We start from the raw sequence: 12434 nt of genomic DNA, 5'->3' as shown, positions 1-12434 counted from the left end.
TGTTGGTTAGACACGTTGCCGAATGAAATGAAATAGCCTGGCATGGTAAAGATCACTGCTTTATTGTGATGGAATGACTAAAGACATGTACACTTCTGTTACCTGTATATGCATACGTGTGCCTCAGCATATCTTATCTCGGCTAATCGGCTGACCATCATTGCACTTTGACATGCGTGTCCATGTGCTGGGATTAATCCATCCAGCCAGTCTGAGCTCATGCACATGGAATGCTGAGTTTATTTACTGGTGTGGACTGATTAGCATTAATGTCTATATATAGTATAAACACTAATATATAGTATTTATTGCTTCATTTAGTTTATATGTAAAATAAATGAAGTAATAAATGCTATATACTAATAATATATAAAATGAAGATTTTAAATGGTTTGCATTGATTAAAAGCAACTACTGAATATTCAGACCCCATGAAGCTTTTTTCTAGTTTGGTGCTTTACTAATGTTTTTATTTATTTATTTATTTATTTAAAAGCATGATGAATTATATGGTTAAAGTGTTGCCCCTTATTTACACTTTAATTAAAGTACATGCTGAAAATGATAAATAAAAGATTTATTAAATATATATGTATTTATTAAATATGTAAAAAATATAAAAATCAAAAGAGTTTTTTAGTAGTATGATTACTTAGATCATGTACGGATTTAGAAAATGTTACTCAATGGATTGTAATATCCATGTATTTACATATTGTAATATAAAGTGTGTGAAGGTTAGCTTTGAATTGTGAATAAACAAATAAAAATAATTTTACAGTGTGAATAAATATCACACTATAAAATTAAAAGAATAATATTTAAGTCTTTTAGAAAAAAACTAGCAGAATCTTGTCTTAGTTCCTTATCCTGAAATGAATCTGTTGACTCGTAGTGACCTTTGATGCATGCATTGTGTGTGTTTGATTGGTGGGATTGATTTGATCTGATTCATCTATTACAGCATGCACTGAGCTGATTAATTCAACCTGATGCGTGTAACCTTCGAACTTCAGCCTTCCATGTAGGAGGTCTGGAGTCCAACCGCATTCACACACACACACACAGATTCAGGTGTGTATATAAACCCTGCGTCCCTGCAGTTGGGGACCCATCACCACTAAGGTAAGAGCTCACTTACAGGAGAGGAAGGAGGCTGAAGGAGTTTAACAACTTTCAGTTCTTCCAGAGAGCAACTTAATAACATTCGAACTATGCTTCTATTACACTTTACTTAAAGCTCTTGTTTGCCCGGTGTGTCTCTTGTGGTCCATTTTAATACATAAGCAGCTATATAATTCTGGTTTATTAAATGTATTTATGTTTTTTAATCTTTTCCCAGGCTTCAATATGAAAGTCGTAGCTCTTGCCCTGACCGTCCTCTTGGCTTTGGGTGAGTCTCGTTTGTCTTCAATTCTCCGTCTTTACCATTTTTAATTCCTTTTTGTTTTTATGCTGTACCAGTTCACCGGACTTTTACCTCAAATGTTTATTTTCTGGCAGTGGTTAGATGTCTTAGTTCATGCTGTGAAATGTTACCAAATGAATGAAATAGGCCCACGATTGTCATGGATACACCCATGATTGTCAAGGGTCACTCTGATTGACAGGGTGGAGTAATGCTATCCATTACATGCAATCAACACTATAATGTCATCTTTTTAATTGGCTTTACAGAGGAGACCACAGGAATCCAGTGCAGGATGTTCCTTTGCTCTGAATCATCACACTACCATTTGTAGTTAAAGTTCTGTACTTCCAGAACCAGTTGAGGCCTAACAGACTTTTTTGTTTGTCCGCAGGCTGCCATGCCCGCTCCCTGCAGGCTGATGCTCCCACCCAGATGGAGCACTACAAGGCAGTTGCATTGGTCTACCTGAACCAGGTGAAGGACCAGGCCTATAAGGCCCTGGAGCACTTGGACGGAGGAGAGTATGAGCAGTACAAGTAAGCCAAACATGATCACAAACTCAACTCCGCTTTATTGAGAAAGCTTGTTAACTTTGATGTGAAGTAACCAAATGTATATTGGATAGGTTTTTGAGCAAGTACTTGAGCTAGATTTGCATTGGAAGACATAGCCAATCTCCATTCTTCTCTCTTTTTCTGCCCAAGACTGAAGCTGACTGAGAGCCTGGACAACCTGCAGAAGTATGCTGATTCCAGCTCCACCTCCCTGAAACCCTTTGCCGCCCAGCTGGTTGAGGGAACCCAGAGCGCACGCGCGTACTTCCTGAAAGAACTGGATGACCTTCATGCCAAAGTGGAGCCACACCGTGCTGAGCTGCGCCAAGCCATCGAGAAGCACCTGGACGAGTATGGCGAGCGTCTCATCCCCATCTTCCGTGACTACATGGCCGATAACCAGAATGATTTCAAGGCTCTTCACCAGAAGCTTCAGCCTGCCCTCGAGGACCTCAAGTCCAAGGTAGAGACCAACTTTGAGGAGACTAAGACCAAGCTGGCCCCTATTGTCGAGGCTGTTAGTGGAAAGTTCACAGAAAGGCTGCAGAACCTGAAGGACCTTACCAGCCCCGTGGCTGAGGAATACAAGGAACACGTGCTGAAGGCTGTCGAGAACATCAAGGAGAAGCTGGCACCCCACACCACCAAGCTCCAAGGCCAAATCAAGCCCTACATGGAGAGCCTGAGAGACAGGTTCCAGTCTCTCTACGAGTCCGTCGCCCAGGCCATTCAAGCCTAAACATGGCTTCTACCAGGACTCAATTTCTCACATACACACACACACGATCACATACTCATGCATTAGATTGTATGCCAGCTCTAACATCCATGTGATATAATGATGCATAATAAAAGAAATATATAAAAAAGACAAAACGTGTCTTAGCAGATCTGTGACTGAGACCTGAGTGCCTTTTAAATATTAGTACCAAATAAAATAACAATATTAACACCCAAGTTATTAACACCTAAATATTTCTCGTCAATTCACAGCTTAAGAATTTCATTCTCAGTTTCGGGTTACCTGTGACATTTGGGCTTTGAGTCTATAAATTTACCAGGAGACACATTCACATGTTTTATTAGTGTCTAAACATACAGGACGTGATGTTAGGAACAGATTAGTGGATTGTGGGTGTTTCGTATATACGCTATATTGCCAAAAGTATTCGCTCACCTGCCTTGACTCGCATATGAACTTACTCGTTTGTGTTCACACTTACCGTCCCAGGTAACAGTGTATATGTGAACAAAACAGAATCAGAGTCTTAATGTCTGAGAGTTTCACCTGGAGAGTAACTTGCTCACTGTGGAGCGTCTCAACGTTTGAAATCTATTAAAAAAAACCAGACAAGCCAGACTTCTTATACTGACACCATTGTATACCAAGTCTTTAATGGAAAATGATAAACATTATTCAAAAATAAAATCATTTAATTACACAGAGTTCTGCAACGTTTGTCTCTTTGTATGGACAGAACATAACCTCATGGCTGGATTCATGTGAAAAAAAAATTTTTTTACAAATACTGTTTACAGATCCCTCAGCGTTGACGAAAAACTGTGTCTGGTAAAGCAGAGACACGTGGACCAGTGACGTGGAAGAAAGAGCCACATGGGTTTATTTGCTGGGACAGAAAGGGCAGGAGTTGTTCTTGCTGGACTGCAGCCACACACTGATGCACTAAAACATAAAAAAACAGACCAGTGATTACGTTTCTCAAGCAGCTAATCACACCGTGTTTTGAATAATCCAGCCGTGAACTGAGCTCTGTACAAGAGATACACACTCACCTCTTTGTGTAGCGTATGAGGGCAGTTCGTGCTGTACTGGGTTCCGGGTTCTACGTGGTTCTGACACATTAAACACAGTTTGCGCACAGATGGAACTGCCTGATAAGGGGGGAAAAATTTTAATCTTAATTTTAATTAAAATTTAAATTTTAACTCTTAATCTAAATTGTTTATCATAATTATTCGTTTACAACAACAGGATTTCACAAATCCTGTTTACATACAATTCATGTTTACAATCTTGTGATGTAATCTGTAATGTAATAGCACTGCACCTGCGTCTTGCTACACTGGACAACAAATCGGCCAGTCGTCATGTGGTGTAGCTACCATGACTGTATACTCAACCTCTTAACTATTATAAATTAGTAACTGTGCTGTTCAGTAACGTTACAAGCATGGCAGAGTAAACAAAAAGTATTGTGAAGAGCTACCTGTGGGCCTCGGGCCTGGAAGACGTGAGCGCTGGGCACATGGACAGGGGGATGTGCGGTCAGCGCAGGCTGGACTGGAGCTCTGTGTGAGTGTCTGGAGCCTGCAGGGGGTGCTATGGGACCTGGAGGCTGAAAAAGCAAGGGGTGTATTTATGAATGATAAATGAATGCTATCACAGTTACTACACACACACAGACACACACAGAGTTAATAAACACATTCAGGAGCACAAGGAGGATAAAAATAGACTTTTCAGATTCATTTAATATTATTGGAATTTTGCAGCTAGCGAAGTAAACATACACTACTCACAAAAAGTTAAGGATATTCAGATTTGGGTGAAATTTCAGGATGCACCTAAAATGCACTATAACCTTTCCAGGTGAACTTAATTTGACCTTCTCTACACTTTTGAATGCACATGTCCAACTGTTCAGTGTTTCAGTACTTTCTGCATAACTTGCTGTTCTCTAACAAGGTGCTTAACGGAAAAATTCACAACTGAGGTTTGATCCATGAATCGACCAATAAATTTTCTGGTTCCATTAGAATTGGTATTTAAACAGTCCTCTTCATCATGCTGTTCACATTTTGGCATCATGAGACCAAGACCACACCTAACAATTGATCAACAGTACCTCGCCATTGCGAGGCCTGCAATGGCGAGGCAATGGCGAGGCCTGGTGGTGACCACACCACCAGGCCAGGGAGCATTTACACTGGACGCGGGACCAGTGGGCCTCAGTGCTGTTCTCTGATGAAAGTCGATTCAGATTGAGCAGAAATGATGGCCACCAACAATGTTGGAGACGTCAAGGAGAGAGCTATGCATCAGCCACTGGTGTGGTGGTGTTACAGTCTGGGCAGGTGTGTCTACTCAATACAGAACTGCCCTACATCTTGTGAATGGTACAGTGACAAGCCAATACTACCTGAATAACATCATTAATCCAGTCATTGTGCCCCTGCATGAACAACATAGGCCTAATTTCATCTTCATGGACGACAATGCTCCAGCTCATCGAGGTCGACTTGTGAACAGCATGAGACGTCGTTGTCAAGCTGTAATTGATGGTCAAGGGCACATGACAAATTATTGAGACATTGACATTTTTTGTTGTGGTATACCCACCATTGTTGCTGGCTTTTGTTTCAATAAATTGTTTGAGATGAGGAAATCACCATTGCAGCTTCTACTTAAATGCCCTACTTTCATGATACAATATCACTGTAGTGTGAACTTTTTACATTTTCCATAAATTTCACCCAAAAACCAAATATCCTTAACTTTTTGTGAGTGTATATATATATATATATATATATATATATATATATATATATATATATATATATATATATATATATATATATATATACACTATATTGCCAAAAGTATTCGCTCACCTGCCTTGACTCGCATATGAACTTAAGTGACATCCCATTCCTAATCCATAGGGTTCAATATGACGTCGGTCCACCCTTTGCAGCTATAACAGCTTCAACTCTTCTGGGAAGGCTGTCCACAAGGTTTAGGAGTGTGTTTATGGGAATTTTTGACCATTCTTCCAGAAGCGCATTTGTGAGGTCACGCACTGATGTTGGACGAGAAGGCCTGGCTCTCAGTCTCCGCTCTAATTCATCCCAAAGGTGTTCTATCGGGTTGAGGTCAGGACTCTGTGCAGGCCAGTCAAGTTCATCCACACCAGACTCTGTCATCCATGTCTTTATGGACTTTGCTTTGTGCACTGGTGCACAGTCATGTTGGAAGAGGAAGGGGCCAGCTCCAAACTGTTCCCACAAAGTTGGGAGCATGGAATTGTCCAAAATGTCTTGGTATGCTGAAGCATTCAGAGTTCCTTTCACTGGAACTAAGGGGCCAAGCCCAGCTCCTGAAAAACAACCCCACACCATAATCCCCCCTCCACCAAACTTTACACTTGGCACAATGCAGTCAGACAAGTACCGTTCTCCTGGAAACCGCCAAACCCAGACTCGTCCATCGGATTGCCAGATGGAGAAGCGCGATTGGTCACTCCAGAGAACGCGTCTCCACTGCTCTAGAGTCCAGTGGCGGTGTGCTTTACACCACTGCATCCGACGCTTTGCATTGCACTTGGTGATGTATGGCTTGGATGCAGCTGCTCGGCCATGGAAACCCATTCCATGAAGCTCTCTGTGCACTGTTCTTGAGCTAATCTGAAGGCCACATGAAGTTTGGAGGTCTGTAGCGATTGACTCTGCAGAAAGTTGGCGACCTCTTCGCACTATGCACCTCAGCATCCGCTGACCCCGCTCCGTCAGTTTACGTGGCCTACCACTTCGTGGCTGAGTTGCTGTCGTTCCCAAACACTTCCACGTTCTTATAATACAGCTGACAGTTGACTGTGGAATATTTAGGAGCGAGGAAATTTCACGACTGGATTTGTTGCACAGGTGGCATCCTATCACAGTTCCACGCTGGAATTCACTGAGCTCCTGAGAGTGACCCATTCTTTCACAAATGTTTGTAAAAACAGTCTGCATGCCTAGGTGCTTGATTTTATACACCTGTGGCCATGGAAGTGATTGGAACACCTGATTCTGATTATTTGGATGGGTGAGCGAATACTTTTGGCAATATAGTGTGTATATATATATATATATACACACATACACACATATAAAATAAAATAAATTAAAATAAATAAAAAATGAATAATTTTTAAAATTATAAAAAGTTTTAAAAACATTTTTAAAAAGGTTTTTGTGTAAAGTTTGCTTACTGGCCGTTCACTTTGCGCTAGTTTCTGTTCCACTTGTTGTTTGATGTCCTCAACAGACATTCCAGCCATGGTGCCACGTTCACTCTTAACCTGCTGCAACACACCCATGAGCTGAGTTCTAACACACACACACACACACAGTGAGAAAAGGTTCTAGGGTAAAGATAAGCATTCAAACTATTTAACCTGTCATCTGTCAACACCTGGTGCATTGTGGGAACTGCGTGCCCAGTTTCTCCAGCAGCTTGTCCAGCTTGCCTACAGGTTGTGGGTTCGTAGGAAGAGCCTGGGAGGAGGGGTTTCTTACTGAGGCCACTGGCCCCACCCCTGGTGCGAAACTACTCGTGGTGCCAGCTGGTGCTGCCGGGACAGCAGTGTATGGGTGGGTGTAGGCTCTAGGGGTGGAATGGACAGAGGTGGGCAAGGCAGACCTCGGTACAGGTGTGTGCTGCTCCAGGGTGTGTGGTGTGAAGACCGCTGGGTTGTGTGTAGAAGCCGGCGCCGAAGCGTGTCTACGGACTGAGTGAAACTGCGGCTGGGTCAGTGGAGGGTGAATCACAGGTGTGAAATTCAGCAAATCGATCTGGAGAGAGACAGAGAGAGAGAGAGAGAGAGAGAGAGAGAGAGAAATGGACTAATACGTTAATATTTTAAATGGCACTCTTAGGCTTACAAAGTAGTACCACACAGCACAGACAACACACACACTGAAACTTACCATGGGTATGTGAGGGAGAAGAGGAAGAAGGATTTTAGGCAAACTGTCCAGCTCTTTCCCCTGGAGAAGCTGCTTAAGATTTTCATTATACGATAACTGAAATATCAAAACAGATCAAAAGATTAACAGATTTAACACGTGTTAACATCTTAACAGTACCATAGTATCATAGCCCCACCCCTCACCTGTAATTCTAGTGCACTAGCCCCACCCCTCACCTGTCATTCTGGTGCACTAGCCCCACCTCTCACCTGTAATTCTAGTGCACTAGTTCCACCCCTCACCTGTAATTCTAGTGCACTAGCCCCACCTCTCACCTGTCATTCTAGTGCACTAGCTCCACCCCTCACCTGTCATTCTAGTGCACTAGCTCCACCCCTCACCTGTCATTCTAGTGCACTAGGCCTACACCTCACCTGTTCTTGCTCCTGAGCCACACTCTTCACCTGTCATTCTAGTGCACTAGCCCCACCCCGCACCTGACGTTCTAGTGCACTAGCCTCACCCTGCACCTGACGTTCTAGTGCACTAGCCCCACCCTGCACCTGACATTCTAGTGCACTAGCCCCACCGCTCACCTGACGTTCTAGTGCACTAGCCCCACCCTGCACCTGACATTCTAGTGCACTAGCCCCACCCCTCACCTGTCATTCTAGTGCACTAGCCCCACCGCTCACCTGACGTTCTAGTGCACTAGCCCCACTCCTCACCTGACATTCTAGTGCACTAGCCCCACCCCTCACCTGTCATTCTAGTGCACTAGCCCCACCCCTCACCTGTCATTCTAGTGCACTAGGCCTACACCTCACCTGTTCTTGTTCCTGAGCCACACTCCTCACCTGTCACTCTGGTACATAAGCCCCACCCTCACCTGTCACTCTGGTGCATTAGCCCCACCCCTCACCTTGAGTTTTTCCAGTCGGGTACGAGTCATCGAAACATTCTTCTCCCATTCAATTCGAAGCTGGATGCTCTGATGTGAAGTGTCTGACCTGGCCGCAAAGCAGATGTTATGTTAAAACACCCACACAAACACAAACACACACACACACAAACACACACAAACACAGCAAGTAATCAGTTAGGAATTTTATCACTCTTACCTGAGCATGCTTAGATATCGTTCAGCTTCTGCAATCCAGTCTTCTACCTGAGAAACAGCCAGCTCTCTCTGAGACTCTAGAGCAGCTTTCTACACACACACACACATAAAATACATGTCATTTATACAATAATAATCTAATGTGGCTAATATATAACAAATCTTTTCGTTTTTTTTGCTGACCTCATCCTTTAGTGCTGCCTGACTGGATTCTTCAACTTGTCTAGAGAGTTTCTCCATTTCCTGCTGCAAAGACGCAATCTCTTGCTCCCATATAAGCCTGTAACACACACACACAGGCCAACGGTAAAGAAGAAGATAATTAATAAATTAATAGTCTCACTAAAATAAAGTCTCACTTCTTGTTTTAAAAAAATAAGGCTTAATTCTTGTTTTAAAAAAGTCTCACTTCTCATTGCTCTGCTCTTCTGTAAGCTTCTTCAGTCTCCCATCTAACTCCTCCAGCTCTTGTGTGAATCTAAAACACACACACACACACTTTAACACTGAACACAAAAAAACACAAACAAAAGATCAACACACTCCCAATTTTTTTTCTTTTTTAAAAAAAATCTTTTTCCAACCATTTTGGTGCATTAGCCCCACCCCTCACCTGTCATTCTTGTGAATTAGCCCCACAACTCACCTGTCATTCTACTGAACTAGCCCCACCCCTCGCCTATCATTCTGGTGCACTAGTCCCACTCCTTATCTTTCATGTAGTGCACTAGCCCCACCCCTCACCTGTCATTCTCGTGCACTAGCCCCACCCCTCACCTATCATTCTAGTGCACTAGCCCCACCCCTCACCTGTCATTCTAGTGCACTAGAGCCACCCCTGACCTGTCATTGTGGTGCATTAGCCCCACCCCTCACCTGTCATTATAGTGAACTAGCCCCAACCCCTCACCTGTCAGTCTAGTGAACTAGCCCCACCCCTCACCTGTCATTCTAGTGCACTAGCCCTACCCCTCATCTGTCATTCTAGTGCATTAGCCCCACCCCTCACCTGTCATTCTAGTGAACTAGCCCCACCCCTCACCTGTCATTCTAGTGCATTAGCCCCACCCCTCACCTGTCATTCTAGTGAACTAGCCCCACCCCTCACCTGTCATTCTGGTACATTAGCCTCACCCCTTTACAAAAAAAAAAGTCTTAGATCTTGTTTTCATAGAAAAAGTATTACTTCTCGTTTAAAAACAAATCTTCTCTTAACCTTCTCTTCGCCTCCAGCTTTTGAGCCCTCTCAGCGGTGAGCTCCTCAACTTTGGCATTGAAGGTTTTCCTCGTCGTCTTGTTGCTGTTTAGATTCAATTTCAGAATCACTGACTGAATCTTCTCTAGGACAGCCTGGAACATTCCCAAAAAATTCAATCAATCAGTCAATCAATCAATTCTCAAAGCCAACTCTGGCTGGAATGAGCAGATCAGAAAACAAATATAAACAAAAGCAAGAGACTTGGAACTTAAGCTCATTCTAACACTTAGTTAAGATTTCATATTTTTACAATACGGAGACAAGTCCTGATTTCTGGCCACTCAGAGATTGGAAACCAGACCTGATGTTGTCGCTTCTTCTCATCTCTCAACTTCTCCAAACTTTGGATTTGACTCTTGTGCTTGAGCTTGTCATCAGTCTGCTGTTTCTCCAGAGACTGACACTCCTCCGCTAACGCGCCACTCTGTTCGATCAGGACACGCTACAGAGAGAGAGAGAGTTTACTATCCAGTGAACATGTACTGGAATACAGTCTGAGCTATAAAGACTAAGAGGGAAGTAACACTACTTTACCATTAAATGTTCCCAGCTGTCATTAGTGTTGACACATTTTTCTTGTGTCCAGTCATCAGTCTGTGACGGAGAGAAGACACTGATCAGACACAGAGATCAGACGAGGACCAGATCAGACCAGAATGAGTTACATTCCTGCTGTATGTTGTGTTGATATTGATTCGGGAGGGTTGGGTCAAACCTGTACAGGGTGCTAAGTTAATAACGTGGTCAGTGTTCTGCTAGGAAAATAATGAACGAAATGTGTGTGTGATGAAGCAGTGTTGATGAGTTGATGCACTTCCTAGAACAGCATGCCCTGGAGTGTTTTTATCCTCTGACACCACTGTACTTTTTATCCATTTGCAGGTACGTTGAATGCGTTTACGCAGCACGTGAAGACAGATTAGCCGTTCCTAATGAAAATGACAACGTATTTGAAGACGTGTATCAATGTATTAATATATTAATATTTTAATACAATCCCTTGTAGCCGGAACTGCTGTTAGAGGAAACTAATCAACACCGACTGACCAATCAGAATCGAGAATACAATTCAACACACATGAATTAAACAGGTTGTGTAAAATCTTTGCCAGATTTTTATTTGCAGCTTTAGCTGGTTGTTTGTTTGTTTGTTTTGTTTGTTTGTTTTTTCCTACCTGGACATCCTGCTCTTTGGTCTCTGTACCTGTCGGCATTATTATGTCCAGGAGTCCGTGATCATCCAGCACCACTTCCGGTATGTCCATGCCACCTTCAAATGGATTTGGAATGTACCAGAAACCTTCCACCACCTCCCAGTATGGGATACTGGGGAAACAAAATGTCTTATCGGAAATGTGACCTTTATATTTTAAAAAATATATATAAAGCTTAAATGGTTTGCTTACGTTTACGTATTGTTTCGCGCTGTCTAGCTAGTCCGCCGGGTGATCAAAATCTCGCGATATTTAAGTATGTTAAGAAAAACAACACTAATGGATGTTTCACGGATTAACACTTCGTTGTTTAAGCGTTCTGTTGTTTCGATCAAGTCGAAATTTATCTTAAAAATGGATTCAGGCCTCGAATCAGAAGGCGAGCTAAGTGGTACTGCGCGTGCGCGGGATTTTCCTTTCGCCGCGTCGTGTTTCCAGTAAATGAATGTTGCCAGATCCGTTGATCTCGGATGGAAATTCCCAAACGTCAAGCGCATCATTACATTTCAAAATATTCACACATTGCTATGTTATGCACGTGTCCAAACACAGAATGTCCAACACATAATTACATTTCCTAAATATCCACCGCATCCCAAAACATTCCGAAGACGCAGTGCATCCTTAAACTCCCTAAATGTCTCACACTAAAGTTCCAGAATCTACCACACATCTGTTTTACAAATGTCCAATACATCCTTACACTTCTCAAATGTCCAATACATCCTTACACTTCTCAAATGTCCAATACATCCTTACACTTCTCAAATGTCCAATACATCCTTACACTTCTCAAATGTCCAATACATCCTTACACTTCTCAAATGTCCAATACATCCTTACACTTCTCAAATGTCCAATACATCCTTTACCATCCCAACTGACCAACATGTGTACCAAATGCCTAATTCCATCCAAAATGTCCATCACAATCTCAAATGTCAGCACAGTCCCAAATGCACCAAATGTCCAACACACATATCAAATTTCCGAATATCTAAACTGACCCTTGCAGAATAAATGTCCCAAAGGTCTCAAATATTGCTCATATCTACACTTCCAAAAAGTAAAACTTATCCCCAAACCTTCCTAAATGTCCAACACTAAATGTCACATTATTCCAAATGTCTATCACATCGCAAAACATCCCAGATGTCTGAATCTGTTGTTTATATAACTGGATTTT

The 12434-nt window shown here is 42.5% G+C and overlaps 2 protein-coding genes across 2 annotated transcripts; one reads left to right on the top strand and one right to left on the bottom strand.

Moving 5' to 3' along the window:
• Nucleotides 1-930: 930 nt before the first annotated feature.
• apoa1a (apolipoprotein A-Ia) lies at nucleotides 931-2814 on the top strand. Its single transcript, XM_058383963.1, has 4 exons — nucleotides 931-1125; nucleotides 1343-1393; nucleotides 1803-1947; nucleotides 2116-2814. Exons 2-4 carry the CDS (start codon nucleotides 1351-1353, stop codon nucleotides 2702-2704), a joined length of 777 nt encoding a protein of 258 aa, XP_058239946.1. The 5' UTR covers nucleotides 931-1125; nucleotides 1343-1350; the 3' UTR covers nucleotides 2705-2814.
• Nucleotides 2815-3328: 514 nt separating this feature from the next.
• Nucleotides 3329-11673, bottom strand: rnf214 (ring finger protein 214). Its single transcript, XM_058383962.1, has 15 exons — nucleotides 11441-11673; nucleotides 11210-11360; nucleotides 10569-10628; nucleotides 10336-10476; nucleotides 9993-10126; nucleotides 9186-9254; nucleotides 8960-9056; nucleotides 8778-8866; nucleotides 8579-8666; nucleotides 7675-7770; nucleotides 7160-7539; nucleotides 6957-7074; nucleotides 4194-4322; nucleotides 3760-3858; nucleotides 3329-3649 (listed from the first exon to the last, which is right to left on the bottom strand). The coding sequence occupies exons 2-15, from the start codon at nucleotides 11297-11299 to the stop codon at nucleotides 3587-3589; spliced, it is 1653 nt and encodes a 550-aa protein (XP_058239945.1). The 5' UTR covers nucleotides 11300-11360; nucleotides 11441-11673; the 3' UTR covers nucleotides 3329-3586.
• Nucleotides 11674-12434: the final 761 nt, after the last annotated feature.

The sequence above is a fragment of the Hemibagrus wyckioides genome, linkage group LG28 (genome assembly GCF_019097595.1).
Source record: "Hemibagrus wyckioides isolate EC202008001 linkage group LG28, SWU_Hwy_1.0, whole genome shotgun sequence".
Lineage (NCBI taxonomy): Eukaryota > Metazoa > Chordata > Actinopteri > Siluriformes > Bagridae > Hemibagrus > Hemibagrus wyckioides.
The sequence above is the reverse complement of the archived record's forward strand: the minus strand, read 5'-3'. Positions and strand labels throughout refer to the sequence as shown.

Excerpts from the sequence above, each read along its gene's own strand:
- rnf214 (XM_058383962.1), bottom strand. The coding sequence starts at position 11,299 with ATGGACATACCGGAAGTGGTGCTGGATGATCACGGACTCCTGGACATA. Across the intron at positions 9,057-9,185 it reads GAAGAGCAGAGCAATGAGAA|GCTTATATGGGAGCAAGAGA; the intron begins GTGAGACTTTTT and ends TGTGTGTTACAG. Across the intron at positions 3,650-3,759 it reads CTCATACGCTACACAAAGAG|TGCATCAGTGTGTGGCTGCA; the intron begins GTGAGTGTGTAT and ends TTTATGTTTTAG.
- apoa1a (XM_058383963.1), top strand. The coding sequence starts at position 1,351 with ATGAAAGTCGTAGCTCTTGCCCTGACCGTCCTCTTGGCTTTGG. Across the intron at positions 1,394-1,802 it reads GACCGTCCTCTTGGCTTTGG|GCTGCCATGCCCGCTCCCTG; the intron begins GTGAGTCTCGTT and ends GTTTGTCCGCAG. Across the intron at positions 1,948-2,115 it reads GGAGAGTATGAGCAGTACAA|ACTGAAGCTGACTGAGAGCC; the intron begins GTAAGCCAAACA and ends TTTCTGCCCAAG.